At 49.1% G+C, this 26813-nt stretch overlaps 1 protein-coding gene across 1 annotated transcript in view; it reads left to right on the forward strand.

Moving 5' to 3' along the window:
* PEBP4 (phosphatidylethanolamine binding protein 4) overlaps positions 1-26813 on the forward strand; it is a 243977-nt gene that overhangs the window by 32658 nt on the left and 184506 nt on the right. Inside the window, exon 2 of the mRNA XM_037028663.1 lies at positions 20924-21060. Within this exon, the coding sequence (XP_036884558.1) occupies positions 20930-21060 (131 nt within the window). The 5' untranslated portion in view covers positions 20924-20929. The remainder of the gene's footprint in view (positions 1-20923; positions 21061-26813) is intronic.

The raw sequence follows: 26813 nt of genomic DNA on the forward strand, positions 1-26813 counted from the left end.
TAAAATTTTATTATTTTCTCCATATATGTTTATGACTTAATGTGGACCATATTTAATTAGTTTAGAAAAAACTTCCTATTGACTTTAGTTGACTCAGGTGGGTTTTTATGCTTTTCTTAATTAAAAATGTGTTTCTTTAAACTGGGGTAAAATATGTAACCGTAAACTACATCATTTAAACCATTGTTGGGCCTGCAGCTCAGGGGCACGGAGCACAGTCACCCTGCTGTGCCTCCGCCAGCGCCTGTATCTCCAGGGCTTTTCTCACCGGGCAAAGTGAAACCCCCCAGTAAACAGTGCCTCCCCCCGCCCCATCTCCTCAGCCCTCGCAACCACTGTTCCACTTTATGTTGCAATGACTCTGACTACTTACCCTAAGTACCTCGGATGAGGGGAATTCTACAGTATTTGTTCTTTTGCGACTGGCTTATTTCACTGAACATAATGTCTTCAAAGTTCATCTACTTTCTAGCGTGTGTCAGGATTTTTTTCCTTTATAAGGCTGAGTAATCAATCGTATATATGCATATAGAATATAAATGAATGCATAATATTACATACATGTGTGTAAATATATATGTTTATTTATTTACATATTTTATGCATCCACTTATCTGTTGATGGACGCTTGGGTTGCTTCTACCTTTTGGCTGTTTATTGTGAATAATGCAGGTATGAACGTGGCTGTGCAAATGTCTCTTCAAGGTTCTGCTTTCAGTTATTTTGTGTATATACCTAGAAGAGGAATTGTTGGATTGTATGATAATTCTATTTTTAATTTTTTGAGGACCCTCCATACTGTTTTCCATAAGGGCTGCACCATTGTACATTATCATTACACTCAAGTTCTAATTTCTCCACATTCTTGCCAACACTTGTTGTTTCTGTTTCATGGTAGCCATCTTGATGGGTGGGTTAGTTTTTATCTGCATTTCTTTAGTGAACCAGAGATGTTGACCATCTTTTCATGTGTTTATTGGCCATTTATATATCTTCTCTGGAGAAATGTCTGTTCAAGTGTTTTGCTCATTTCTGAGTCAGGTTCTTTGTTGTTGTTACTGTTGTTGAGTCTTAGTAATTCTTTATATTTTCTAGATATTAATCCCTTACGAGATATGTAATTTACAAATATTTTATCCTCTTCTGTGAGTTCTCTTTTAGTTTGTTGACAGTGTTCTTTCATGTACAAAAGTTTTTTTTATTTCTGGGAAGTTCAATTTGTCTATGTTTTTTAGTTACCTGTGTCTTTGGTGTCATATTTAAGAATTCATTAACAAATCCAATGTCATGAAGAATTGCCCCTATGTTTTCTTCTAAAAATTTAATAGTTTTAGTTCTTACATTTAGGCCTTTGATTTGTTTTTAGTTAATTTTTGTTTATGGTGTTAGGTAAGATCCCCCTTCATTCTTTCGTTCATTTATGTGAATATCCAGTTTTTCTAGCACCATTTGTTGCAAAGGCTGTCCTTTCCTCGTTCAGTGGTCTCAGCACCCTTGTTGAAAATTACTTGACCGTATCTGAAAGGGTGTATTTCTGGGCTCTCTGTTCTATCCTTTGGTCTATTTGTCTGTCTTCATACCAATACCACACTGTTCTGATTACCACAGCTTTGGAATAACTCTTGAAATTGGGAATGTGATTCCTCCAACTTTGCTTTTAATTTAATTTTTTTCAGGGTTGTTTAGTTATTCAGGGTCCCTTGAGATTCTATATGAATTTTAGGATGGATTTTTCTATTTTTTCCAAAGCCATTATTGAAATTTTGATCGGGATTAGATTGAATCTGTAGATCACGTTGGGTAATGATGATACCTTAACAATATTGTCTTTCAATCCAATAGTCTTTCCATTATCATGTGTTTTTATATTAAGAATATCCACCAGAAATTAACAAATAGGTTTTTGGCACTGAGATCATTTAAAGAGGTAACTACATTAATAGTATACTATTAATATAGTAATAGATATATCAACTACCCCTGCATTCTCTGGATAAAGCCAACTGGTTATGGTCAACTATTCTTTTGTTGTGTTGCTGGATTTGACTTGCTATTTAGCATATTTACTTTTCTATTCATGAGAAAGGTTGGTAAGTACTGTCTTTTTGACTTTAAGTTTTACTATCACATTTGTGCCAGCACCCATTAAGTTTTTATAGCAGGTGTGAATTGCACACACGTTCAGAGATACAGACATGTACCTATCTTTGCTTCTCCATAACAGATACTTGGTTCCAGACAGCTCATTTCTGTTAATGAAAGAAAACTTACTTGGGAGTGGTGGGGGGAAATGGAGACAACTGTACTTGAATAATAATAATAAATAAGTAAATAGAATGCTCAAAATATCGAGGAAGGAAGGAAGGAAGGAAGGAAGGGAGGGAGGGAAAGAAAAAAACCCAATCCGTCAAGGAGTTCACAGTCTAATAGAAAAAGTAGCTGAACTGTTGGAATGAAAACTCAGGTCATCAGCTTAGGGGCTATGTGTTTCCCTCCACATCTCCAGAAAAAAGAAAACTTACTCCTAAAGTATGCCACGTTTGTACTGAAACATGTCAGTCCAGACTATAAACTGAAATCAGTTCGGTATTGTCCCCCTTTTTCCTCTCTTTTCCCCATCGTGGTCTGAACTTCGGGAAGTTTGCCTGTCTTTCTAGCATGAGGCGAGTTATCTGTCTCTGAGCCGTATTGCCATGTGCCCAGCCAGCTCTAGAGTCTGAATGGCAACCAGCCCTGGACACTGCAGATCCCTGTCCTGATGATGGAATTCTCCAGTTTTGCCTACCTGCCCACTCACTATTTCTCTTGACCCCTGAGGCTTGGATGCTTTACCTCAGCTGCTCAGGGTACAGGGATCAAGGATAGCTGCCATCCACCCACACGACCTGCTCAACCATTCTGATTCACTACCCTGGTTTCTCCAAGACTTGCAGAGTCGTGAAAAGCCAGTCGCTGGGCCTCCCTGCTCTGGGACCCCTTTGAAACTACCCAGGATTTCTCTTACTCTGCCCTTGGTTTCAACCAGGAGAGAGCCAGGGTGCCGAGCACCCTTAGAGACTCTTTGTTGGATGCCCATCAATATCCCTGTCCCATCTTCTTCCTGCGTATCAGCTGGTTACCTTCATTCATTTGGGGGAGAGAAAACCATCCTTCTGTGATCATGAACTCTATAGTGTCATTGGTTTTGTCACAGGTCATTGATTTGTAAAGTCAAGATTTTTAAAATAGAAAACAAAATAAAAATATTTTTTCTCAAAAATATGGCTCCTGAAAATGAAGTGTTTTTTGGCCTTCAGGCACTGCTTCCCACTAAGGTGAAATTAGAACTGTCTCTCCCCCTCTCCTTGCTATAGCTATAAAGTGGTAACAAAACCTTTGAGTCAAGTAGGAGAAACCAGGAGTTACATTTAATGAAAAAATACATCAGTTGATGTTAAATAAAATACCCTGCTATTTTAGAAATTATTTTCTCATAAAATCACTTGGGTCTTGTACATGGCCAGAAGGTAATTATTATTTGATAACATTTGCAAATTTTCTATTGTTGTCTCTTTTGTGTAAATTTAAATACTTTACATATTCTGAAAAACTGTCAGTTTTATCACTGTTTCCAAATTGATTAGCATAATCTTATACATGATACTCATAATTCGAAAAATACCTATCTATGATTATATCATTTTCCTTATATTATTGGCCATTTTTCCCTTTGACCACCCACATCTGTCAGGGTTCAGTTGCAGAAAATAACATCCTTCTACCTGGGGTGAGCAGAAAGGAAACTCTGTCAGTGTGGAAAACAACCTACAGAATTAGAATAGTTGGGGAGACTGAAGAAACAGAGGAGGCTGGACTCCCACAGACAGCTTCCCAAGGCCCCTCTGGACACTCAGAATCCTTACTATGAACTCACCGCTCCCCATACCATGTTTTAGTTCCTTGCAAAAATCATCTCAGTGATACATCGCAAAACCCCATGAGGCAGGGCAAAAGCAAAGGCCATTTGTCTCCGTGGCCACAAACAGGCCCCAAGGACCAGGACCCGGTATTGTTTTCCACGTGCAAGGTCATCTCGAGCCACAGCAGAGTTGGGATGAGCCACTAGGTCATGCAGGTGGTCATTGCAGGTTAGTGCCTAAGACCCACTTCCCAGACACTGCAGTTGTTAACATCTGTGGGGCAGCCTAGTGTCCTCAGGAATGTGAGCCTGGAGCCGGAGTGGGACCCAGTTGGTTTTAAGGGACTGTCTGGGCTATGCTGTTTCTCTGGGCTGCTTTGAACAGGGTGAGAGGCTGGCGCTCTCCTGAAAGACACTGAGGGCCACCTGGAGGAAACAACTGTGAAACCTTCCTCCCACTCTCTTCCTGTGGTTCTCCTTTCCTTCCTGCTGGCGTGTCGGTCTCTTCCTAATCTGATTTGTAAGAGCTCTTTATGAATTTGGGATGCGGGGATGTTGTTGGCTATATGCAATGCCGTGTTTTACATCTGGGGTCTCAATAAAAAATATTTTTTTTGTTTTGTAGTTAAACCTACCAATTCTTTGTCATATAGTTTTGTGTCTTTTCTATCATATTTCTTACCCTAGCTTTTGGTCATAAAGATATTCTCTTGTTTCTTTCTCTGATCATTAAGAATTTTCTATTTTAATAGTTTATTTTATAAAATACACCTGAAATTTGTTCTGTGTTAAAGTATGGTGGTGCCATAATCTAATTTTATTCTCACATGTGGAAATTCAGTTGCTCAGCACCATTTATTAAATAGTCTGTCCTTTCTCCATGGACTTCAAATGTCGCCTCTGTCACATAAGGAAGTTTGTAATGAGCACAGAAGATCCCAGAGCATCTGCAGTGGGAAACCACACAGAGGACAGGTACTCTTCCAGGCTGAGTCCGTGCCTCTCATTGGCTCGAGGTGTCCTACAGCTCCCTCAGTTGTAGAGAACTAAACCAACACGGCGTAAGTCTTGTCTGTAGACAAGCAAAAAAGTCCTGCTGGTGGACATTCAGTGGACTTCCCTCTCCCACTGAGAAAGAAACTAGTTTTGCCACCATTCACACATTCTTTTCTTTTTTGATTTAAAAAAAATGTTCATTGACTTTAGAGAGACAGGAAGGGAGATGGAGAGAGTGAGAGAGAAACATCAAGGTGAGAGAAAAACATCAATTGGTTGCCTCTCATACAGGCCCTGACCAGGATCAAGCCTGCAACCTAGGTACGTGCCCTCAATGGGAATCGAACCTGAAATGTTTTGGTGTGTGGGACGGTGCTCCAACCAACTGAGTCATCCAGCCAGGATGCACATTCCTTTCAATATTCCGTCTATCCGTGTATCCAGTTCTTGGATTACTCTTTGAACTAGTTGGAAGAATTTACCAGTTCCCTCATTAATAATGAGTTAGATAAAAAAATTAACATGTACTTACTTTGTATCTGTATGAAAATGATTATGCTTTAATTGTCACATATCAATGACATATAACTTTAAGCAAATCCAAAGAGAAATGATTATTTGGTGATAATTATTCACTTTTGTAAGTTTTCCCATGGGAGCAGTTATAATAGGAGCCAATTCCCAGCCCCGAGTACAGAGCACACCTGTCCATATGATGTGCTCTAGATGGCCAGGGTGGAAAACAAACAGAATACACATTCTGACATGTTTCATCCAAAGTACAAGCAAGCTTCCCAGCATCCTCATGATGGGATAGTCAACACTGAATCTGCAATGAAGGTGCCTGACTCACCAGAGCAGAGGACACAGGCTCTCCAGAAGCGCCCATTCGTCCTTCTATTCCTCAGCAGGCACTCACCCCTGCAAAGTGCAGCACTCAGTGCTGCTGTGCAGTGGGGAAATGAAGAAGTGAATATCCCTGGTGTACTGAAATTAACTTCCTACTTCCGGCCAAGATGGAGGCATAGGTAGATACACTTTGCCTCCTCACACAACCAAAAGAAGGACAACAACAAATTTAAAAACAAAGAATTACCAGAACTGCCAGAAAATCTAACTGTATGGAAGTCTGACAACCAAGAAGTTATTAAAGAAGAAATATTCATCCAGACTGGTTGGAGGGGTGGAGATGGGAAGCCAGGGTGGAGAAGACTCGTGGCAAGGCAGTGGCTGGAGGACTGGGGCTGGGAAAGCGGCAGCTGGCAGAGCAGGGGGTCCCACAGTTGTGTGCAGATAAACTGGGAAGAACAACTGGGGAGCAAGACAAACTGCGCAACCCGGGGTTCCGGTGCAGGGACATAAAGCCTCAAAACCTCTGATTAAAAAAACCTGTGGGGGTTGAGGAGGTGGAATAGACTCCCAGCCTCACAGGAGAGTTTCTCAGAGAGACCCATGGAGTCCTAGAACATACACAAACCCACCCACCTGGAAATTAGCACCAGAAGGGCCCAATTTGCTTGTGGGTAGTGGAGAAAGTGACTGAAAGCCAGCTGAGCACTGAGCAAGTGGCACTGTTCCCTCTCAGACCCCGCCCCCATGTATAGCACCACAACGCAGTGACATGGGCCGCCCCACCCTGGTGAGCACCTAGGGTTCTGACTCTCACTATGCAACAGGCAAACTAAGGCAAAGACCCAAATGAAAGAACAAACCAAAGCTCTAGAAAAGATACAACTAAGTGATGAAGAGGTATCAGGTGCAGAGTTCAAAACACTGGTCATCAGAATGCTCACAGAAATGGTTGAGTACAGTTGCAAAATAGAGGAAAAAATGAAGGCTATGAAAAGTGAAATAAAGGAAAATGGATAGGGAACCAACAGTGAAGGAAAGGAACCTGGGACTCACATCAGTGGTTTGAAGCAGAAGAAATAAACATTCAAGTAAAGCAGAATGAAGAAACAAGATTTCAAAAAAATGAAGAGAGGCTTAAGAACCTCCAGGACATCTTTAAACATTCCAACATCTGAATTATAGGGGTACCAGAAAGGAGAAGAGGAAGAACAAGAAATTGAAAACTTATTTGAACAAATAATAAAGGAGAACTTCCCCAATATGGCAAAGGAAATAGACTTCCAGGAAATCCAGGAAGCTCAGAGAGGTTCAGACCCAAAGAAGTACACACCAAGGCACATCATAATTACATTACCAAAGATTAAAGATAAGGAGAGAATCTTAAAAGCAGCAAGAGAAAAGGAGACAGTTACCTACAAAGGAGTCCCCATAAGGCTATACCAAGTGATTTCTTCAAAGAAATCTTGCAGGCAAGAATGGTCTGGAAAGAAGTATTCAAAGTCATAAAAAACAAGGACCTACATCCAAGATTACTCTACTCAGCAAAGCTATCATTTAAAATGGAAGGGCAGATAAAGTGCTTCCCAGATAAGGTCAAGTTCAAAGAGTTCATCATCACCAAGCCCTTATAATATGGAGTGTTAAAGGGGCTTATCTGAGAAAAAGATCAAAACTATGAGCAGTAAAATGGCAACAAACTCACAACTATCAACAACTGAATCTCAAAACAAAAACAAAAACAAACTAAGCAAACAACTAGAACAGGAACAGAAACACAGAAATAGAAATCACATGGAGGGTTATCAGTGGCGAGAGGGTGAAGGGAGAATGGGGGAAAAAGGTACAGGGAATAAGAAGCATAAATGGTAGGTACAAAATAGACAGGAAGAAGTTCAGAACAGTATAGGAAACGGAGAAGCCAAAGGACTTAAGGTGGAGGAATGATGGTAAGACGGGGGATACCGAACAGAGGCGAATAAAGGGGAGAAAAAAATGGGACAACTGTAATAGCATAATCAACATAATATATTTTTTTAAAAGAAATTAACTTCCTAATTGCACAGAGAGAAGTAACCCATGGGCCCTACACAGAGAGGCACGATGGGACAGGCTGTCAGGAAATGACACAAGATAGGAAATGTGACAGTCTCTAGATGTGAACAGGTCAGAAAACAAGCTGGGACCCGGGGAGAAGCCCTGCCTGAGCAGAGCGCGGGGCGTTCCACTTCTCCCCACGGCAGGCAGGGGCACACTGGCCCTGCTGGCAGACAGCGGCTGGCTGCTTTCTGGACACCCCATGCTCTGGAGTTTGTCCCTGCAAGGCTCCCGTGGGTGTGGAGACCAGCTTCCTGCCGAGAAGAAGCTCCTTCAGAGACCCCTTGGGGGAAGCCATGGTGTCGCTCATTTATGACTCATGGTCTGTAGGATTTACTGATTTAGTAGACAATCAGGTGACCAAAGGAAGACAGTCTCATTACCCAGTGGCATTCTCCTGAGAAGGCTGAGTGCCTCGAAAGGTTTTCCCTAAGAGTCCTGTCAACACAAAAACACGGCAGCTACTCTCACAGTATCTACAGTCTCCTTGAGAAGGCAAGACTCGTGTAGGTAGAAAGTCAAATCATGACACATACCCGCTTATGCGTTCCAGATAGGTCCAGAGGCCCACGTCAGGAGAGCTTGAAGGAAATGGGCATGAGATGGGCAAGGGAGAGAGGCCAGCTCAGGAACCAGGGTAGAGGAGGGCAGCGGGCATGCCAGGGCAGGGGGAGTGGAGCCCCTGGGGCAGAGTGGGGAGTCAACCAGAGGGGTCTGGAAGGCAGCACAGTGGAGGCGCCTGATGGTGGGGCAAGTTATTTCTCAAGCATGAGGCCAAGCCTGGGGAGGGGGCTCCCACGATGGCGCTCTGCCTGAGCAGGGGCTGCCAGAGTTCGCCCCCGTGGGACCAGCGCTCCTTCCTTGGCAAACCCACACAGGAAATACCCCTAAAGCTACTCATTTCTCCCTATCTCATCCATCCCCAAATACCTGGACTTACGTGCAGGGGCTGGTCCCAGGCTGGCCTTTTCGGAAGACCCCATTCCTCCCATTGGACTGCTTTCCTCTCCCACAGGATCAACTAGGGGGGTCGTCCCTGCAGACCTGGGGTGGCTCTGAAAGTGGGACGCAGGGCTTGTCAGAGGGAAGGTAGTCGTGAAGTTGAGTTCAGCCATATTCACAGTGCTGTCCAGGGTCAGCTGATAAACACAGGAACACCGAGTCCCAGTCCTCAGAGCTGGATGCGTCTCAGGCCCAGGTCCAGCCCGCCACGTACTAGCTGTGTCCTGGGGCCAGTTCCTCCTGCTCTCTGTGCCTGAGTCCTCATCCGCTCAGTGGGGGTATGCCTCCTGAAGTATTTGCGAGGACAAGGGATAACACGTATAGGGAACATAGGAGAGCACAAAGCATCAGCTCAAAAGAAATGAGTTAATATCAACTAATCCAGTGAATTTTTAAATATTTACTAGCAGAGTCATTTTCCAAAAACGCACACACACACACATGTCCTAAGCAGAGCCCAACACAGAAAACAGATCGACCTCCTGGTTGGTGCTTTCCCTCCCACACCCGGGAACCTGCTGAAGCAGCTACACCTACCCCACCCTCGACCTGAGAGTGGGATTCCCTCCCCCGTGGCCCATCCTGGGCACCATGGGGCCTGTGTCTAAACATTCTGCTGATAGGCCCCTGTGGTTTCCGCGGGGGCGCCCAGGAGGGGATGGGCCACACTGTCCCATGCCTTATGCTTGGCAGAAAGCTGCCTCTGGTCACTGGACCAGTGTCCTCTCCAGAGCCCCATGGAGAGGGGAGGTTCCCTGAGCCTTCCCACCTGCACCTACCTGGGGCTGCCTTGGGAAATAATTACACCTGAGGATGCTGTATATGTAATAAGACCGTCTGCCTGAGTTTCCAAGAGGATCCACCTCAATCTCAGCAGGGACTTGCCTTATTCACAAAGCCCCCTGCCCAGGTGAGCTTCCTGGACAAGACCCAGGAGAAGCGGAAGGTGAGAGGCCCAGGAAGACCACCCTAATTTTTCTCTTAGATCTCTAATTCCTTTCCTGATGGAGAGCAGGAACCTGGCCTTGACCCAGACCTACTCTTCACTGCTTGGCTGGTGTGTGCAAATGCTCTGCAAACAGTCAGGTGTCTGGCAGCTCTCAGTGCGCATGTGCTGTCTGTTGGTGGTTTCTGGCCTAATGGCTTGGCTGCCTTCCCCCTTCACTGGGCAGCGCTAAGCAGTCAGCCCTCCAGCTAAATGCTGCTCAGAGGAAGGGAATGGTGCAAGGACTTGTTGGAGAGGTGCTCTGTAGGCCCAGCCAGAAGCACTGAGCCAGGGGCAGGTGTGAGGTATGCAGGGTGGCTGATCTAAGGAGACTGCAGGGACACAATCAGATGTCGCAGCTCAGAGCTCAGCAGGCTGGAGAATTCGATGCATGATTTCTAGTCCCCTTGACAAAGATGGATGAGCTGAGAGTAAGCAGCCTCAGACACTCTCTGCAAATACCTCCTCCATTCGGGTCTCATTTCCCTCCAGGGTCTCTACTGCTCACAGGTCTATTTTATTCCAGCTTCTACCATGGGCTGCCCAGTTTCACTGTTGGTTAAGTAAATACCCGTCTTTCCCACTAAACTGTGCAGGCAAACATTGCATTGTATTCATCCTGGAGGAAATCCCTGGAGCTCAGAATGCTTTGCACATGGCTGGGCCCAGTGGGTGTTTAAATCGAGGCGGCAGCTATTCTAGTCACCTTTCCAGAGGGACCAGCTGAAGTCATCTCCAGACCCAGTTTAAGGGTCTGGAGATGAACTTCTTTTTTCTAATCGCACACTGTACTGGCACGGGGTGGTGCATCCTCACAGGTGCACAGCACCTGGCCCAGAGAGACCCCAGGAACGTCTGCCAGTGGAATGAATTAAGGATGAGACGTGGACATAAATGCCGGAGAGGGAGCATCCAGATTGTCCCGTGGCCACTGCCATGTGGGTAAGTTGCGGATCAGAGCTGGGTGCAGCAAGGGGGTGTGCGTCAGCAGGCCTTTGGACTGCCGCTGGGAGATGAGGGTGGCTGGGGGGTCTCCCGTAAAGGGTCAGAGGCAGGTGCTGGACCCAGGGGGATTTGGCTGGGAGACCTGAGACTTGGCTAACTGTGAGTCTGAGCTTCAGCTGTACAGTGAGGATAACGGTGTCCAGGACAAAGGGCCACAGGGAGGGTGAAACAAGACAGTGCTGGTGACGCATCCTTACACTGATGCATGGTCAGTGCTCAGTCGGTGGAAGCTGTCGTTGCCATCAAGAGGAAGATTCCTGACATTGGGGTACCTTGACGAATTAGTGTTTTTATATTTTTCAGGTAAATACCCCAAAGAGGAATTTCTGGATCATTTGGTCATTCTGTTCTTAATTTTTAAAGGAAATCTCATTTCAGGAACAATCAACTCCCCACCATGTTCTCTCCCTGTAGAACATTCTCTTAGCTTCTGCCCAGTCTTGGAGATGCCGTGGGCTGCGTGGCAAAGCCAAGGCGGGCATCCCCTGCTGTCCTGAGCTGTTCTGACACAGCCTAAGATCTGCCAGCGGTCCCCACCCCGACTCCCCTTGGTCACTGTGCTCAGGGCTCCAGCCAATGCATCCACTTTCGTCCACCAGCCCCTGTGCCCTTTTAAGCCTCCTGTGGGATCCCCTTCTCCAGGTCCTCTCCCAAAGCTCTAGCTAATCCTCCTCCTGGAAGGTCATCACAGCCTCTGTCATTATTGTGCCTGTGAGACCTTAGTTTATACAGGTGACCGAGGGTGACACAGAGAGGTCAATGGCACCAAAAAAAAAGGAATTTCTTAGTGTTTCCAAGAAAAAGAAACATACCACACCACCTGGGAAAGAACCGGGGTCTGGCAGGGGGGCAGAAGGGAGGAGGAGGGTGCATGTCTCAGAGCCATTCCTGTGTCTTCCGTGGTAAGGAGCGGGTGAGGCGGTTTAAACAGCTGAAGAAGCCTAGGATGGGGGTAGTTTGAAGGAGGTAGCAGGCTCTGGGTTGTTGGGGTGACCTCTGGTTACTGGTGCCTGGCCCTGAGGTGACGGGGCAGGGGGTGGGTGAGAGTTAGACGAAGGAGGTGGTTGGGGGTACAGACTGGAGACCGGCTGGCTGGTGTGTGAAAGGCATGCTCCAAGGAGACCTGTGCACTGTCTGTAGGAATCAGCTCGCCCACGGCTCCCAAGAGGTTGAACAAAGATAGAACGCCTAAAATAAAGTGCAGAATTAATTTGTCCTGCTCCTGACCCCAGGGGTGCTTCTGTGGCTGAGCTCCGCAATTTTGGCAATTTTGTTGCAGTTGTTTGTTTTGATGCTAACCTTCCTTGCTCAGCTGTGAGTCCATCAAGAGCAGGTTGTTCATCTTTATACCTTGGGCACCTGCCACAGATCCACGTTTAACACAGTGATTCTCAGGCCTAGACTGATCCTTAGAGTCCATGAGAAGCATTTTAAAAACACTGACATCTAGGCCTGACTCTCAGGACTTAATCCATCTGAAGTGTATGAATTTCCACTGACTCCTGAATTTCCTGGGAGGAATATTCCAGAAGGAAAGCAAGGTCCCAAATGTGGTCATTAAAAACACAGCAGGAAAGCCAGGGACATGCTGGGTGTGGTTACCTGCTCTAGGAGCACCGACGGCCCCGTTCCGGGAGGACATTACCTGCCGAGTCTCGGCAGGCCTGGCAGGCCCTGGGCTTGAACCGGGCTTGTTCTGCTGTCTTCTGAGACGTGGCTCCAGGCCACAGTCACTGAGGAGGGACGCTTGCATGAACTACTCAGAGTAGGGTCCCCCGTCACATCTCCTCCTGTGGGTGCCCATGTGCCTTTCGCTCCACGCAGTCAAACGCTGTTCCTCTCCCGGGCTCTGGTCTCGAAGGTCTCCCCACCCACTGCGGTGGTCTCCGTGCCTCTCCATGCCCTGCTGCGTGTAGAAGCAATGGGACTCGTCTTTGTGGTTTTTGCTCTCTTCCTTTGAATCTTTGGAAGGAAGAATGCTACCCCCTTGTCCTTTTTTTAATTAAAAAAAAATCCTCATCTGAGGATATGCCCGTTGATTTGAGAGAGAGAGACATCGATGTGAGAGACATTGATCGGTTGCCTCCTGCACACTCCGACTGGGGAATGGTATTGAACCCGCAGCCCAGTTACGTGCCCTGACTGAGAATCAAAATGGCAGCCTTTCGGTGTTTGGGACAATGCTTCCACCAGCTGGGCCACCCAGCCAAGGCCCACCCATTCTTTTTCTACTCTTTCCCACCCTACATAAGAGCTCCTCCCTGGAACTTTCTGGAACTTTCTCCAACTGTCTCCCCAACGGCCAACTGCTGCAACCTCCTCTCCTGCTACTCCAGGAACCTCCGCCAACATTCTCACTCCCTGACGCTCTCAGACCCTGATCGCTTTAAGGGCCCAAACTCTGGAACATCCTGGAGTGAACTTGATGCCCACATTTTCCAGCCCAGAAACCTGCTACCTCCCCTCAGCCACCACCCAATAGCCGCCCCACTGCTCTGGGTAAGTGACGGGGGTTCTCCTCCATCAGCATGTGGCAGGGACTTTCCCTAAGGACCAGCCACAGAGACAGAGAGACAGAGAAGGATCATGTCTAAGGGACAGAACTGTGGCCTGGAGAGCTCAAGGGAGTTAGTGATCAGGGTGGCATTTTGGTTTGTTCACTCCGATGATTCGAGCCTGCCTGTGGCATTTCTGCGTGCTTATCTCTGAGCACCTGTGTCTCCCAGAAGGGGCACTCTGGCACCTCTCCTGGGGCTAGAGCTCTGGGTTGGGGTGAGCATTCCCGATTTCAGTTCAGACAGGCCTTGCTTTCAACAGACATAGGAAGTTTGCACCCTCTGTGGGCTCCTCATTTCCCCTCCCGTGGGAAGGAGAATCCCTTTTCCCTCTCATCTTTAGACATGGAGGGTGAACTAGAGATTGAATCTGTTCACGAAATGAGGAGGTAAATACACAGCTCTGGTAGGCTCCAAGTTCAATTCTCACCCCCATGAGGACAGACAAAACAGTCGACCAATTCACAGGACACAGATGGTCCTTCCCCCACAAAAAGATAACACAAATAAATGACAAATAAAAATGGCCCGACATACACCATCCTGGTGGAAGGATTGCAGATACCGTACGTGGCTATGAGGAGATATTCAAGAAGGGTCTCTGAGTAAAGTGATGTTTAAATAACAAACACCTGAAGGATGAGCAGAACTGAGCCAGATGGGTCACAGGGCGGGAGAGAATGGCGCTGCTTGCAGAGAAGGACTTGCGCAAAGGCCTTAGGGTGGGAGAGAGTGTAGGCAGCTGGCAGGGCAGAGAGCAGGCTGCACAGACTGACCCAGCTGTCCGTGCAGTGTGGGGAATGGGTTAAGTATTTCCAGGGTGGACTTTGTATAATACTGGTTCCTTGGGGGTGTGTGTGTTAAAATAATACATAACATAAAATTTACCATTTCAACCAATTTTAAGTGTACATTAATTACACCCATAATATTGTGCAACTGTCTTCACTATGTATTCCGAGAAGATTTATTATCCCCACAGAAACTCTGTAACCATTAAGCAATAATTCCTCATTCTCCCATTTCCCCAGCCCCTGAAAATGACCCCAGTGACCTCAAATAAGTAGAATAACATAATATTTGTTCTTTTGTGCCTGGCCTACTTCCCTTAGCATGATGTTCTCAAGGTTCATCCATGTTGTAGCAGGTATCAGAATGTCTTTCCTTTTTATGGCCGAATAATATTCCGCAGTATGTATATACCACATGTTCTTTATCCATTTATCTGTTCACGAACCCCTGTTTGTTTTCACTCTTTGGCTTCAAAGAACATTGGCATATAAATATGTATTCTAGTCCCTGCTTTAAATTCCTTTGAGTATATACCCTGGCTGGTGTGGCTCAGTGGACTGAGTGCCGACCTGCAAACCAAAGGGTCACAAGTTCAATTCCCAGTCACGGCACACGCCTGTGTTGGTGGCAAGGTCCCCAGTTGGGGACACACAAGGGCAGCCCCACATTGATGTTTCTCTCCCTCTCTCTCTCTCCTCCTTCCTCTCTGTCTAAAAATAAATAAATTAAATATTTAAAAAAATTCCTGTGAGTACATATATCTAGGAGTGGAATTGCTGGGTAATATGGTAATTCTGTTTAGCTTTCTGAGGCACCACCAAACTTTTTTCTGCAGTGCCTGTGCCATTTTCTATCCCCACCAGCAGAGTACAGGAGTCCCAGCTTCTGCATAAGCTCTACAGCAGTCCAGTCACCTGGGCCGGGGTGATCTTCCAACACCAGCAGGCAGGCCAAGCCTGTTGGTTTCTTTTTTAAAAAGATTTTATTTATTCATTTTTAGAGAGATGGGAAGGAGGGGAGAAGGAGGAGGAGAGAATGAGAGGGACAGTTGTTATTTTCTGTGTGTGCCTGTGTTTGTTTATTTATAGCTACCCTAATGGAGGCCAAGTGGTATCTCACTGTGGTTTCTATTCGCATTTCCCTAATATGGAGCATTTTCTCATGTGCTCATTGGCCATTTGTATATCTTCTACAGAAAAATGTCTATTCAAGTATTTTTGCACGATTTTTAATATGATTGTGTGTTTTGCTGTTGTTGAGTTTTGGAAGTTCTTTATATATTCCACATAATAATCCTTATCAGACATATGATTGGCAAATATTTCATTTTGTTCTGGAGTTGTCTGTTCACTGTCTTTCTAGAATTCTTTAATTCTGCTCAACTTCTCTGTTTTTTTTTTCTGTTGTTTTTTTCTTTGGTGTCATAACCAAGAACTCATTGACAAATCCAGTGTTGTGAAGATTTTCCCTTATATTCTTTTCTAAGAGTTTTATAGTTTTAGCTCTTACATTTAGGCGGGGTTTTTTTTAACCTATTTTGAGTTCATCTTTGTATCTGGTGTGAGACAAGAGTTCAACGTATTTTTTTTCCAGGTGGCTATTCAGTTGTCCCAGCCCCAGTTATTGAAAGGACGGTCCCTGGCCCGCAATCCAATCGTCTTGGCACCCTTGTTAAAAAGCACCTGCCATGGACGTGCTGGGTTAGACCCGAGCTCTCTGTCCTACTCCACTGGTCTACGTGCCTGTCTTTGTGCCAGTGCCACCCTGTTGGGATGGCCACAGAGTTGCTCCAACTTTGGAAACCAGGAACTGCGATTCCTCCAACTTCATCCTTCTTTCCAAGATTGTTTTAGTTACTTGGGGTCTCTTGGGATTTCGAATGAATTTTAGGATAGATTTTTCTATTACTGTGAAAAACATCACTGGTATTTTGATAGAGATTGCATTGAATCTGTAGACGGCTTTGGATAATATTGACATCTTAACAACATGAGGTCTTCCATCCCCTGAACACAGGATTTCTTTTCATTTGTGTGTTTGTCTTCTTTAATTTCCTTCAGCAATATGTTGTAGTTTTCCATATACAAGCCCTTCTCCTCCTTAGTTAATTCCTAAATATTTTATTCTTTTCTTATTGTACTGTAAATGGAATCGTTTTCCTAATTTCTATTCAGATTGTTCATTGTCAATGTATAAAAACTGATTTTGTTTGTAGCCTGCAACTTTGCTGAATTTACTTCTTAGCTTTGTTTTTTTAACTATTAGAATTTTCTACATATAAAATCATATCATCTGCATCCAGAGATAATTTTACTTCTTCCTTTTCAATTTGCCTTTTGTTTGTTTTTCTTATCTAATTGCTTTGGCTTGAACTCCCAAAAGTGTGTTGAATAGAAGTAGTGAAAGTGGGCATCCTTACTGTTATGGGCTGAATTGCACCTCACCCCCCGACCCCCCAACCAAATTTGTATGTTGAAGCCCTAACTCCAGTGCCTGAGACTGTGACTGTATTGGAAAATAAAGCCTTTAAATAAGTGATTAAGTTAAAATGAGACCATTTGGATAGGTCTTAACTCCATCTTACTAGTGTCCTTATAAGAAGAGGAAATTTGGACACACAAAGAGACACCAGAGGAAAGACCATGTGAGGACACAAGTGAGGAGGTGGCCGAATGCAAGCCGAGGAGAGGGATCTCGGGAGGAACCATCTCCACTGACGACACAGACGGAACTCCAAACGCTAACATCATACTCCATGGTGAAAGACTGAACAATTTTCCCTGAGGACCAGGAACAAGACAAGTGTACTAGTTTTCTAGGGCTTTCACAGCAAAATACTGCAGCCTGGTGACTTATACAACAGGTACTAAGTATTTCGTAGTTCTGGAGGCAAGTATTGCTGGAGCAACAGGATAGCTATACGTGAAAGAATGAAGTTGGACCTCTGACATGTTTACCTGGGAACAGCGTTATACCTGTCAGGTTACGGCCACAGTCCTCCAGTACTGTCCCCCATTCAGAGGCCAGTCTCAAGTCCAGGTTGTCACCTGTGCCTCTGACCTGCTGACTATAGGTTAGTGGTTCCAACACTGCCCTCCTTGGGTTTGCTTAAGTTGCTGGGGTGGCTCACAGGACTCAGAGAAACCCTTTACTTCTCAGATGGGAGAGACGCCTAGGATAAGGGTTGCAGGAGGGGGCACAAGAGCCTCCATGCGCACTCAGCTTGCTGTTCCCCCCACGTTCTCATGTGTTTCCCAACCTGGAAGCTCTCCAAACCTTGTCCTTTTGGCTTCTATAGAAGTTTCATGACACTGGTATGATCAATTAAATCATTGGCTACTGGTAATTGATTTGACCTCCAGCCCCTCTCCATGGAGGTGGGTATGGTGGTGGTGGGGTGAGGAATGAAAGCCCCAACTTTCCAATTGCATCATATTGTTGGTTCCCCTGGCACCCAGGAGGAATTTGGGCACTACCGTCAGAGGGCATAAGTGGGAAGGTTTAGGAGAAAGGGAAAGTATAAGAGTCTGTAGAAAGGAGGTAAGACCTAGGCACCGAGGAGGGGTGGTGTCAGGCACAAGAGACCTGGAGGGACAAGAGGGAGGCTCAAGAGTTCCAGCAGCACTTGTCCAGCAGGTCCTGGGGCTGAGGGGTCCCAGGCCCTGCAAGGAGCCAACAGGCTGCCCTGGCTCGTGTGGCCCAGTGGAATAAGCACTGGCCTGTTAACCAAAGAGTCATCGGTTCAATTCCCAGTCAGGGCACACACTTGAGTTGTGAGCTAAGTCCCTGGTTGGGGATATGTGAGAGGCAACCAGTCAATGTATCTCACACACATCAATGTTTCTGTCCCTCTCCCTCTTCCTCCCTTCCCATCTCTCTAAAAATGAATAAATAAAATCTTTAAAAAAAAGAAGCCAACAGGCTTGGCCTGACTGATGATATTGGGAGATCGTCCCAGCCCAGGTAACTGAAGCAAGAGAAGGGGGCTACAGAGGTGGGCACCAGGGATATTGAGACAAGTGTCCAGGAGTGAGTCAGTTGAGTAAAATAGGCTGCTGATGGGAAGGAGCAGTTGTGGCTCCATGGATTTGAACATGACTCCTCGCCCTAAATCTGGGACTCTGAGTATGAAGTCCTGTGAATCCCCAAGAGAAAGATCAGATTTGAAAATACCAAGACTTGCTGCCTTCTGTCAGATATCTCTATGAAAACAAGCCAGAGAAGGTTAGATAAACAAGCAAAAAGGACCCGGGGCCCGGAGCCAACCTGAGTGGTTAGTTTCCTACTGATGTTTATAGAGAGGAGCTATTAAGTGAAAGCAAGGACTGTTGGAAACAGGAGTGGCAAGTTTGTCAGACTTTCAAACAAGAATTCATTAAGCATCTAGACAGGCCAGAGACTGTGCTTGGAATGCTAGACGCGGATTCAGTGCTGCCTGGAACGATAAGCAAGTAATTACAAAGAGACTTCATATAAGAACAATAAGGAAAAGAATAAACAAACACATAGGAACAGCAAGAAAAGGAGTGAAGTGCACTGATCCTGTATAACTAAAATCCACTTTGGCTATTTACTAAAAGGAGGTAGGAGGTGGGGTGGAGCACAGGAGGGCCCTGGGGCATAAAGGAGCTTGATGGAGTAGCTGGAGGAAATTGTACAGAGTACTGTGAGCTAAGTAGAAGATTCTGGGCCTTATCTCAAGAACAAAGGGACTAGAGGGGAGCAAGTGAGAGCTGCAGGAGGGCGCCGTAGAACAGAGTTGTTAAGGAGCATAGTCTGGAACCAGGTGGCATGGGTTCAAATCCTAGGTCAGCCACTTACTGCCCATGTGAGCAAGGTCCGGATTGGCCAACCTCTCTGTGCCTCAGAGGATCCTCATGAGGAGCTGGTGCTCAAAGCCGGGAGCACCCTGAGTAAGAAGGAATTGTGCATGGGAGTGGGCTCACCACGAGCAGCCCTGCCCCGGGGGTGCACCCCTTCCTCCAGACAGACATGCATTGCGGGTGCTGAGGCCTCCTGGCCCCTGGGATAGTACTGGCTTCTCTAGTGGCTGTCACTTGGAAGACAAGAATCCCTTGGCCTTGGATGATCATTCTGGCATCATCATCCTCTGGCCCTGGCTGTCCCATGAGTTTAATGAGGACAGGGGCCCTACACCACGGGGCTGGCACAAGCCCAGCATGGGCAGGGGGGGCGGGCGGCGGCGGGGTGTGCTCCATACCTGTCAGCAAGATGGACTGAGAATGAATGAACAAGTGAACAGACGGACCTGTGGAAGAAGACCCGCACCATCCATACTTGTCTGGGCATTCTCTAGGTGCCTGGTAGCTCACTAAGTGCTTTGCCTCATTCATTTCACTTCCTGCCCACAATCATCTTGTAAGGAGGCTACCAGGAGGCACTTGCAAGTTGGGGAGGTCTTGGGAACGAGTTCTCCGTGGGGGAGCCCTTGTCATACTTCAGAGTCTCATTATTAAGAAATGTGTTTAACGTGTGGCCCCACAGAAGGGCTTTTTGCTGGAAGCAGGAATTCAACCGGAAAGCAAGCTATCCTGAAAACAGTGTCTCTAAAGATTTCCCTGTGTTGTCTTTCTAGTTACGATCTCATCTTCCTTAGCAAGGCACGGGGGGCACAAGGTCATAATCCTTGTTTCTGAAAGAAGGAAATGGCTCGTGCTAGAGGCATAGCACTCCTTCCCCCCAGCAGCATGAAGGAACTCAAGGCAGAGCTCAGGGGTCCTCCCTCCTGGCTGGGGCAGCCTGCCGCCATACACCCCTGTCTCCGAGGAGACAGAGAACAGATATCACAGAAAGGCTGTGGGAGAACCACCTTGGATCTTCCCCTGCCACCTCCGGTTCCAGCCAGAGTCACACACACTCCTCCCCACGAGCCTGTTTCCCCGAGGAAGAGTTCAGTGTGGCTCAGTCCAGGCCCCCTCACTCCCAGCACAGAGCTGGTATGTGCTGCCCCTTTCCCCACAGCTCGGCCGGCCTTCTTCTCCAGAGACTGTTATTTCAGGAGAGTGCTGAGTTCAGCACTGCTGCAAGGTGCAGTCAGATGGACGGGCCCTCCTGTCCTCAGCTGGCCCCTCAGAGCTGGCCTTGGACCTGGGGAGGCCCTGCCCCGCATGCAGCAGCCCCGTCAACACAGGATCGCTGCACCCCAGCACACCCACCCACAGGCAGCCCCAAGGCTGTCCAAACAGGTGGCGGAGGAAGTGTGGGCAGGAAAAGCAGAGCTGTCCAAGGGACGCAGCCCAGCCAAAGCCTTGCTCCTAGAAGAACAAACTAAAGTCAGGCCCTAGCAAGTGCCCCAGAACTGCTCCCCCCAGCCCGAAGTCTGGGGTCACCAGCTTCCCAGGCTTTGCCTTAAAGCCAAAGGAGCAGGCTGGCCCTTGACCAATGGCCACATGGAGCCAGTGGTAAGGGAAGGAGGAGGAGCTGTGCAAGAGGCTTATACAAGCAACTCTGCTTTGCAGCCTGTTCCAGGCCCTGGCAACCAGGACTTGGGTGACAGCAGAGCCCAGCTCGGGGGGAGGAGGGGCCCCAGCCCAGGTGGCAAGGGAATCCAGTTGGGAGTGAGCCCCAGTCCTCCTAAAGAACTTGTGTCCTGTGGCGGTTAGCTGCCCACCCTCTTCCCTCTGTTCACTAAAGTCCTGTCCCCCTAGGTGGGCCCCTGGGGTGGGCACACGCAGGGCTCCCCTTGCAGCGGGCTGGCAGCACTAAAGGCTCTGTCCATTCCAGGTGCCCATGGGCTGGACAGTGAGGCTGGTGGCAGCAGCCCTGTTTCTGGGCTTCACAGTGGTGGTCACCAGAGCCCAGGTGAGAACAAGCCCGTGTGCAAGCATGCCTGTGCCGGATGAGGATGCTTCCTTCTGCAAGTAAGGCTGGGGGGAGGGGCGCCCAGAGGGCAGCAGGGCAGAGATCTCGGGGAAGGGTGTTGCCAGAACCGAAGAGCACCTGCTCCTGAGGCAGCCTTCCCAGACAGGCAGAAGAGGGGGCCAACCCGACGGAAGGGGGGTGGGGCACAGCACCTCGGAAAGGGCAGTGAGGGCAGCTCTCCCTGGACAGGGCAGTGTGTGGGTGTGTCACCTCCGATGGGGCTCCCAGGGGCTGGCCTCGCCCTCCTCACTGGGACCCTGAGAGTCCCCCCCTCCCCACAGCCAGAAATGCTTCCTTCCCGCCGAGTGGCATTTCAGAGGAAAGAACTGTTGTTTGCTTTTCAGTCCCAGTCCCAGGAGTGTGGGGACAGGCTGGCCCTTCAGGGCTGTGGCCACGGGGCACCGTGCGGAGAAGAGGCTGGGCACCATGGCAGGAGTTTCCCCTTCAAAGGCAGGAGCTCCTCTGCCGATTTCAGCCCCCTCCTCACCGGCCCCACTCGTGGTGGGTCGTCCTGAGGGCCCCGGCCGCATGGCTGCCGCCCCTTGGCCAACGTGTCTTCCCTCTGAAGCCGACAGAGTGAGAGGGACGGAAGAACTACTTCCAACTCTGTCTTCTTGAGTACTTTTGACTTCTTACACACATTACTTTTAGCAAGAGAAATACACCTTTTCCCTTAAAAAGTTAGGTGTAGGTGAAGCTCCGCCCCGCCCCCCCCCCCCCCACCGCACACACACAAATAGATTTTGCTCCCATCAGTACTTAAAAAAAAAAATCCAGTGAAACATATCTGGGCCCTCGGGGGCACTGCTGAGTGGGATCTTCAGTGGGGACGGGGGGTTTCTCCCACAAGCGAGGGGGTCAGCCGGGCCACGGCGGGGCCAGGCCATGGCAAGGGCCCCGTGATGGAGGGCCTCTGTGCGCCCCTGTGTCGCCTGCACCGTGGAGCACGTACGAAACGATCCTGTGTGTGAGTCCAGCAGAGCTGACTGTCCTGCGCCCCAGGCTCTTCCCTGTGCCCACCCACGTGCAGGAGGCTGGGGGCCCAGGTGTCGCTGGGGGCCCAGGTGTCGCTCCGGGCTTCTGTTACATGCCAGGAGTTCGGCTTGTGCCTTAGACTCCTTGCTCCATTTGATAGTTATCACGAGTCTTCCGAGTGTCATAGATGAGGACCCTCTAGAGATTAAATCACCCGTCCTCGGTTCCGATACAGCTTATAGGAGGTAGAGTGAATTAACGCCCCTCATCGACTTTTCCCACCTGCTGACCCCATCCAGGGCCAGGGGCACCTCAAACTCCAGTAAAGGGCAGGAAGCTGTATTAGCCCATTTGGTCTGTTATAACAAAATGCCAGAGATTGGGGGCTGACAAACAACAGAAATTTGTTTCTCAGAGCTCTGGAGGCTGGGAAATCCAAGATCAAGCTGTAGGCAAGTTCAAAGACTGTGAGGACCAGCTTCCTGGTTGAGAAAGAGCCCTCGGCTCGCCTGCGCACTGCACTCTCACACGGCAGGGGGGAGAGAGCTCTCTGGGGTCTCTGCTGTGAGGGCACTGGTGACGGCTCCACCACCCTCACGACTTACACGTCTCTCGAGCTCCCCACCCTCCCCTGCCACCAGTGCCATGGCACTAGGGGCCAGGATTTCAGCACAGGAATTTGGGGAGGGGCGTGGGGGGACACAAACATTCTGACCCTAGGAGGATCCGTATTTAGGACTCCCCGGAACACACCAACAGACCCCAGTGAGAGAAACAGGCACTTCCGACACTGAAGCTGTGTGCTCAGGAAGGTCTTCAGGTTGCACACCACAGTGGCAAAAACGCAGCTCTGCCTTTATTCACGCTGAAGATTTCTGTTTTTCAAAGGTCATCATGGAATGTGAGCGCAGTGCGGATGCAGCAGACACTCGAGGAGGGATAGGTACCTCCAGCGCTGGGGCCCCGCCCCAAGAAACCTGCTCAGCTCCGGCTCCAACCCGTGAGAGGCACCCCGAGGCCCCACCCCCAGAGCCACTCCTCTGGTGTTTAGGGTCTAACTGGAATTTCTTGAAGTCACCAAAAGGAATTGATCTACGAAGAGGAATTTTCTGTACAGCGACAAGCAGTGAGGAAACATTCAGGGAGAAGCTCTTATGGAATAATGATGGCTCACCTGGTCCTGAGATAAGCCAGACCACACTGACGGAAACACTGCGTCAGAGCCCTGGCTCAGCCTCAGAATCTGAGCAACCATAGCTGTCCCAACGCCTCAACAACCCTCTCCCTGCTGCCCATGCAAGTGGCCCCTGGCGCAGCCCCTCACGGCCGCTCTTCGAGGCTGAGAAGCTGCCCCCTTCTGAGTGGGTCCCCATGTGAAGGCAGGGGCCACCTTTCTTTCCCTTTACCCAGGTCTGTCCAATCTTGCCCCAGGCATCGCCAGAGTGAGGCTGGTTTCTTCTCTTCCAGGTGGCCATTCAGCCCCTCGGATGCTTGGAGACAGATGCTGGGGCTGCTGTCTGTGCCGCAGCTCTCCTAGCGCGGGCACCCACCTCCATCTGTCGATTCCTCCTCGGCCCCCACTTCAGGACGGGTCATCAGAGGGAGGTCCACAGCCCTTCTCTGAGTGTGGGGCCCCACACTGCCACACTGAGAGCCACGCGGGAGGGTGGGGCGCCCACCCGTCCCTCTCCAGCTCTGCTTCTAGGCAGCCAGGATGCAGGGCCGTTCCCACAGGTGCAGCTGGAGAGCATTTTCCCTCAAATTCAGCTCTCACCATGCCGGGGCCAAACAGAAGCCTGGAGAAGCTGAGAGCCTTCCTGGGGAAGCGGTGAAGCCCACTGAAGTCTGTCTCTGCCCCTGTACAAGTTTCCCGGACACGAGGCAGCGGCACACATTCGTTGCCTCCCTGTTGCCCAGGCAGGGCGCGGCTGGCCTGCTCTGGCCAGGTCTCTCAGGAGGTGGCAGTGAAGCCAGCAGCTGGGGCTGCAGTCTCATCTGAAGGATGGGCCGGTGGGGTGCTCTGCTTCCGAGCTCGCTCATGTGGCTGTCACAGCCTGGGTCACCATGCCATTCGGCCTCTCCATGGAGCTGTTTACGACAGAGCAGCTGGCGTCCCCAGAGCAGAGCTTGGAGAGGGAGAGGATATGGAAGCTGTCGTCTCCTTGTGGTTTTGGAAAGGACATTCTATCACTACCGTCCTATTCTCGTTATTAGAAGCAAGTCACTAAATCCAGCCCACACTCAAGGGGAGAGGATAACACAAGGAGATCACTGGGGGTGCGTTGGACACTGTGTCACACCCGGGTCTCTCTGCCCCCCTCAGTTCACCGATGGTGAGACTCTGGGCTGGTTCCTTAGCTTTTTCCGGGCCTCAGTTCACTCCTCTGGGTGACGAGAACGGTGGTGGTCGCCACTCCAAGACATCCTTGTAAGAAATGGAATAAAAGTGTGCGGTGTGCCTATTCTAGTTGGGGTGGCCTGGTGAGTGACATCTCCTCCCCGTCCTCCCACCCGCTCTGTCTCCACTGCAATGGCAGATCTCGGCCCAGCTGAGATCAGTGGGGAGCAGAGTCCCCACTTTTCTCCCCACACTCTCTCCGATGTGCTGCAGCCCCAGCAGGAGGTCAGGAGCCGCCCGGGCCTTGGGATGGAGTTGAGAACGTGTCCCACATAAGCACCATGAACGGAAGGGGTGCTTATGGCAGGAAAATGGCACCTTCAAGTGTTTTGAACGTGAATGCAAGTTTCAAAGTGTGCTTTTACTGAATTTAGTTTTTGGTTCAGTCCATCGCAGGCTTGTCCAGATCTTCCTGTAGGCTGGCGTGATCCCCCGAATCGCTTGTTACCAACCCGGCCCTTCAGGTTGCAAGTCAGGTTGGCCTTCTGGGACCTGATCCGAGCCTTGGGAAAGTTGCTCATCAGGGCAGAGGCCCGCGCACGCCCCGCGGCTCGTCCTACTGTGTGAGTCGCGTCGGGGCTTCCCATGCCAGGCTGGTGTGCCCGTGGGTGTGTCTGGGGCTGGGGGCTCAGACCCCGGTCCCCTGGCATTCACCCTGCCAGGGCACACCCAGTGGCTCTGGGCCCACTCACCAAGTGTCAGCTTGCTGATTTCGCTTCCCTATTTTAGCACTCTCAGCAACTCTATCCTCGTAAACACATAAGACCTATCTGTTCCCTGGGGAAGGCCCCCCTGGTCCCCACTCTCCCTCTTCCCTGACCCTTGGCCTTTCCCAGGTCTGGGTGGAGAGATGGCCCCCCTCTCGGCCTCAGCTCTCACTAGCTGCCACGGCAGGGAGCCGTGGTACAAACAAACCAAGGGATCCTTCAACGGCTGCTGTGAAGATAAGTGAAAACCTGTTCTCAGAAAGCTCTTCAAGAGCTACGAAAACCATGCCATCCGAAAGCAATGACTGTGAACCTGTGATGAGCTAAAAGAAACAAGTTTGCTCAGCAAGGCAGTGGTTCAGCCAAGTGGCACCAGTGAATCGTCCCGCCTCAGTCAGCCCGGGGCCTGGCGTTGGGGTGCTGGCCGCAGGAACACCTTGTGTCTGATGGATGTTGCAGGCTTCAGCCACCTTTGCCTAAGATGGAACCTCAGAAGCCTCTGGAAGAGTGGGGTCAGGAGGGGGAATCAGGGCTCCTGACCAAGAAGCTGTCCTTGCCTCTCTGTCAGGTCCTGACTTTGGGAGTTCCCCCTCTAGATATACTCCCCCAAATTCCATTTTTACTGGGTCCCCTCCATGTGTCACCCCCAGCAGGGAACCGTGGGCAGCTCTGGGTGGCCAGTGGCGGGCTGTGGAGCTGCTCAGCCGTGCTGGGTCGTTTGGAAAGGCCGAGGACCCACACCCTCTCCGTGAATCACCTTAACCAAAGGACTGTTCATCCCAGAATGAATGTACCCCACCAGGGGCCCTGCTGGCCAACTGGGCTAAAATTTATACACAGAGCCTAGCAGCTGCTGCTAAACCGGAGACTCTCACAGGAGCCTGAAAGCCTCTTCAGGGAGAAGCCTCTGCACCTGACTGCGAGCCTGTGCGCCCGTGGGTCTGCCCGCTAAACCAGCCCTCATAAAGGCGGTCCCTGAGTCCTATTTCAGCCAATAGGACTGAGACTTTTCCTGTCCAGTTGGAGCTGCACAGTTATATACTCATTAGCGTCTTCACTCATCAATCAGAGCAGCCCCATTCTGACAGGTCAGGACAATGCTTTTTGGGCCAATCAGATTACAAGAATTTGTAGTCTTCATTTGCATGGGAACAGACCAATCAGGGACAGGGCAAGGGCAGGACTTCTCTCTACACCTGTCAGCTCCCCTTGAGGTCAGAGGGTACATTCTCCCTTTTCACTGAAGACTCTGTTACCCTGGCTGGAGCTGAAGGCCTGTCACCTGAGCCAAGCAGAGCTGTCTGGCTGAAGAGGGGCCATGCCACCTCACACCTAGGGCCGCCTCACAGCCATGCTGTTTCATCATTGAGCCGTAACACCACTGGCCATTCCACAGCTGTGCCGTATCACAATCGAACCCCTTGCACTGAATAAAGTCTCCTCTTTTGCCGTCACCCAAACTGGGGATTCTGGTTGGTGTTGAATCGGCACCAGTGACCATCCGTGGACACACCCTACAGAGCCCCCAGCCCTTCGTGACAAAAAATTAAAGAAGGTCAAAGAGGACGGAGCAAGTAAAAAAAAAAAATGGCACAAAGCTTTTTCTTTCTTTTTAAGAAAAATCTACGGGAAAGCCTGGCTAACATCCCTGAGTCTCAAACACAGGCTCACC

This window comes from Sturnira hondurensis, unplaced genomic scaffold (genome assembly GCF_014824575.4).
Source record: "Sturnira hondurensis isolate 20B ecotype Veracruz unplaced genomic scaffold, ASM1482457v3 Scaffold0020119, whole genome shotgun sequence".
Taxonomy (NCBI): domain Eukaryota; kingdom Metazoa; phylum Chordata; class Mammalia; order Chiroptera; family Phyllostomidae; genus Sturnira; species Sturnira hondurensis.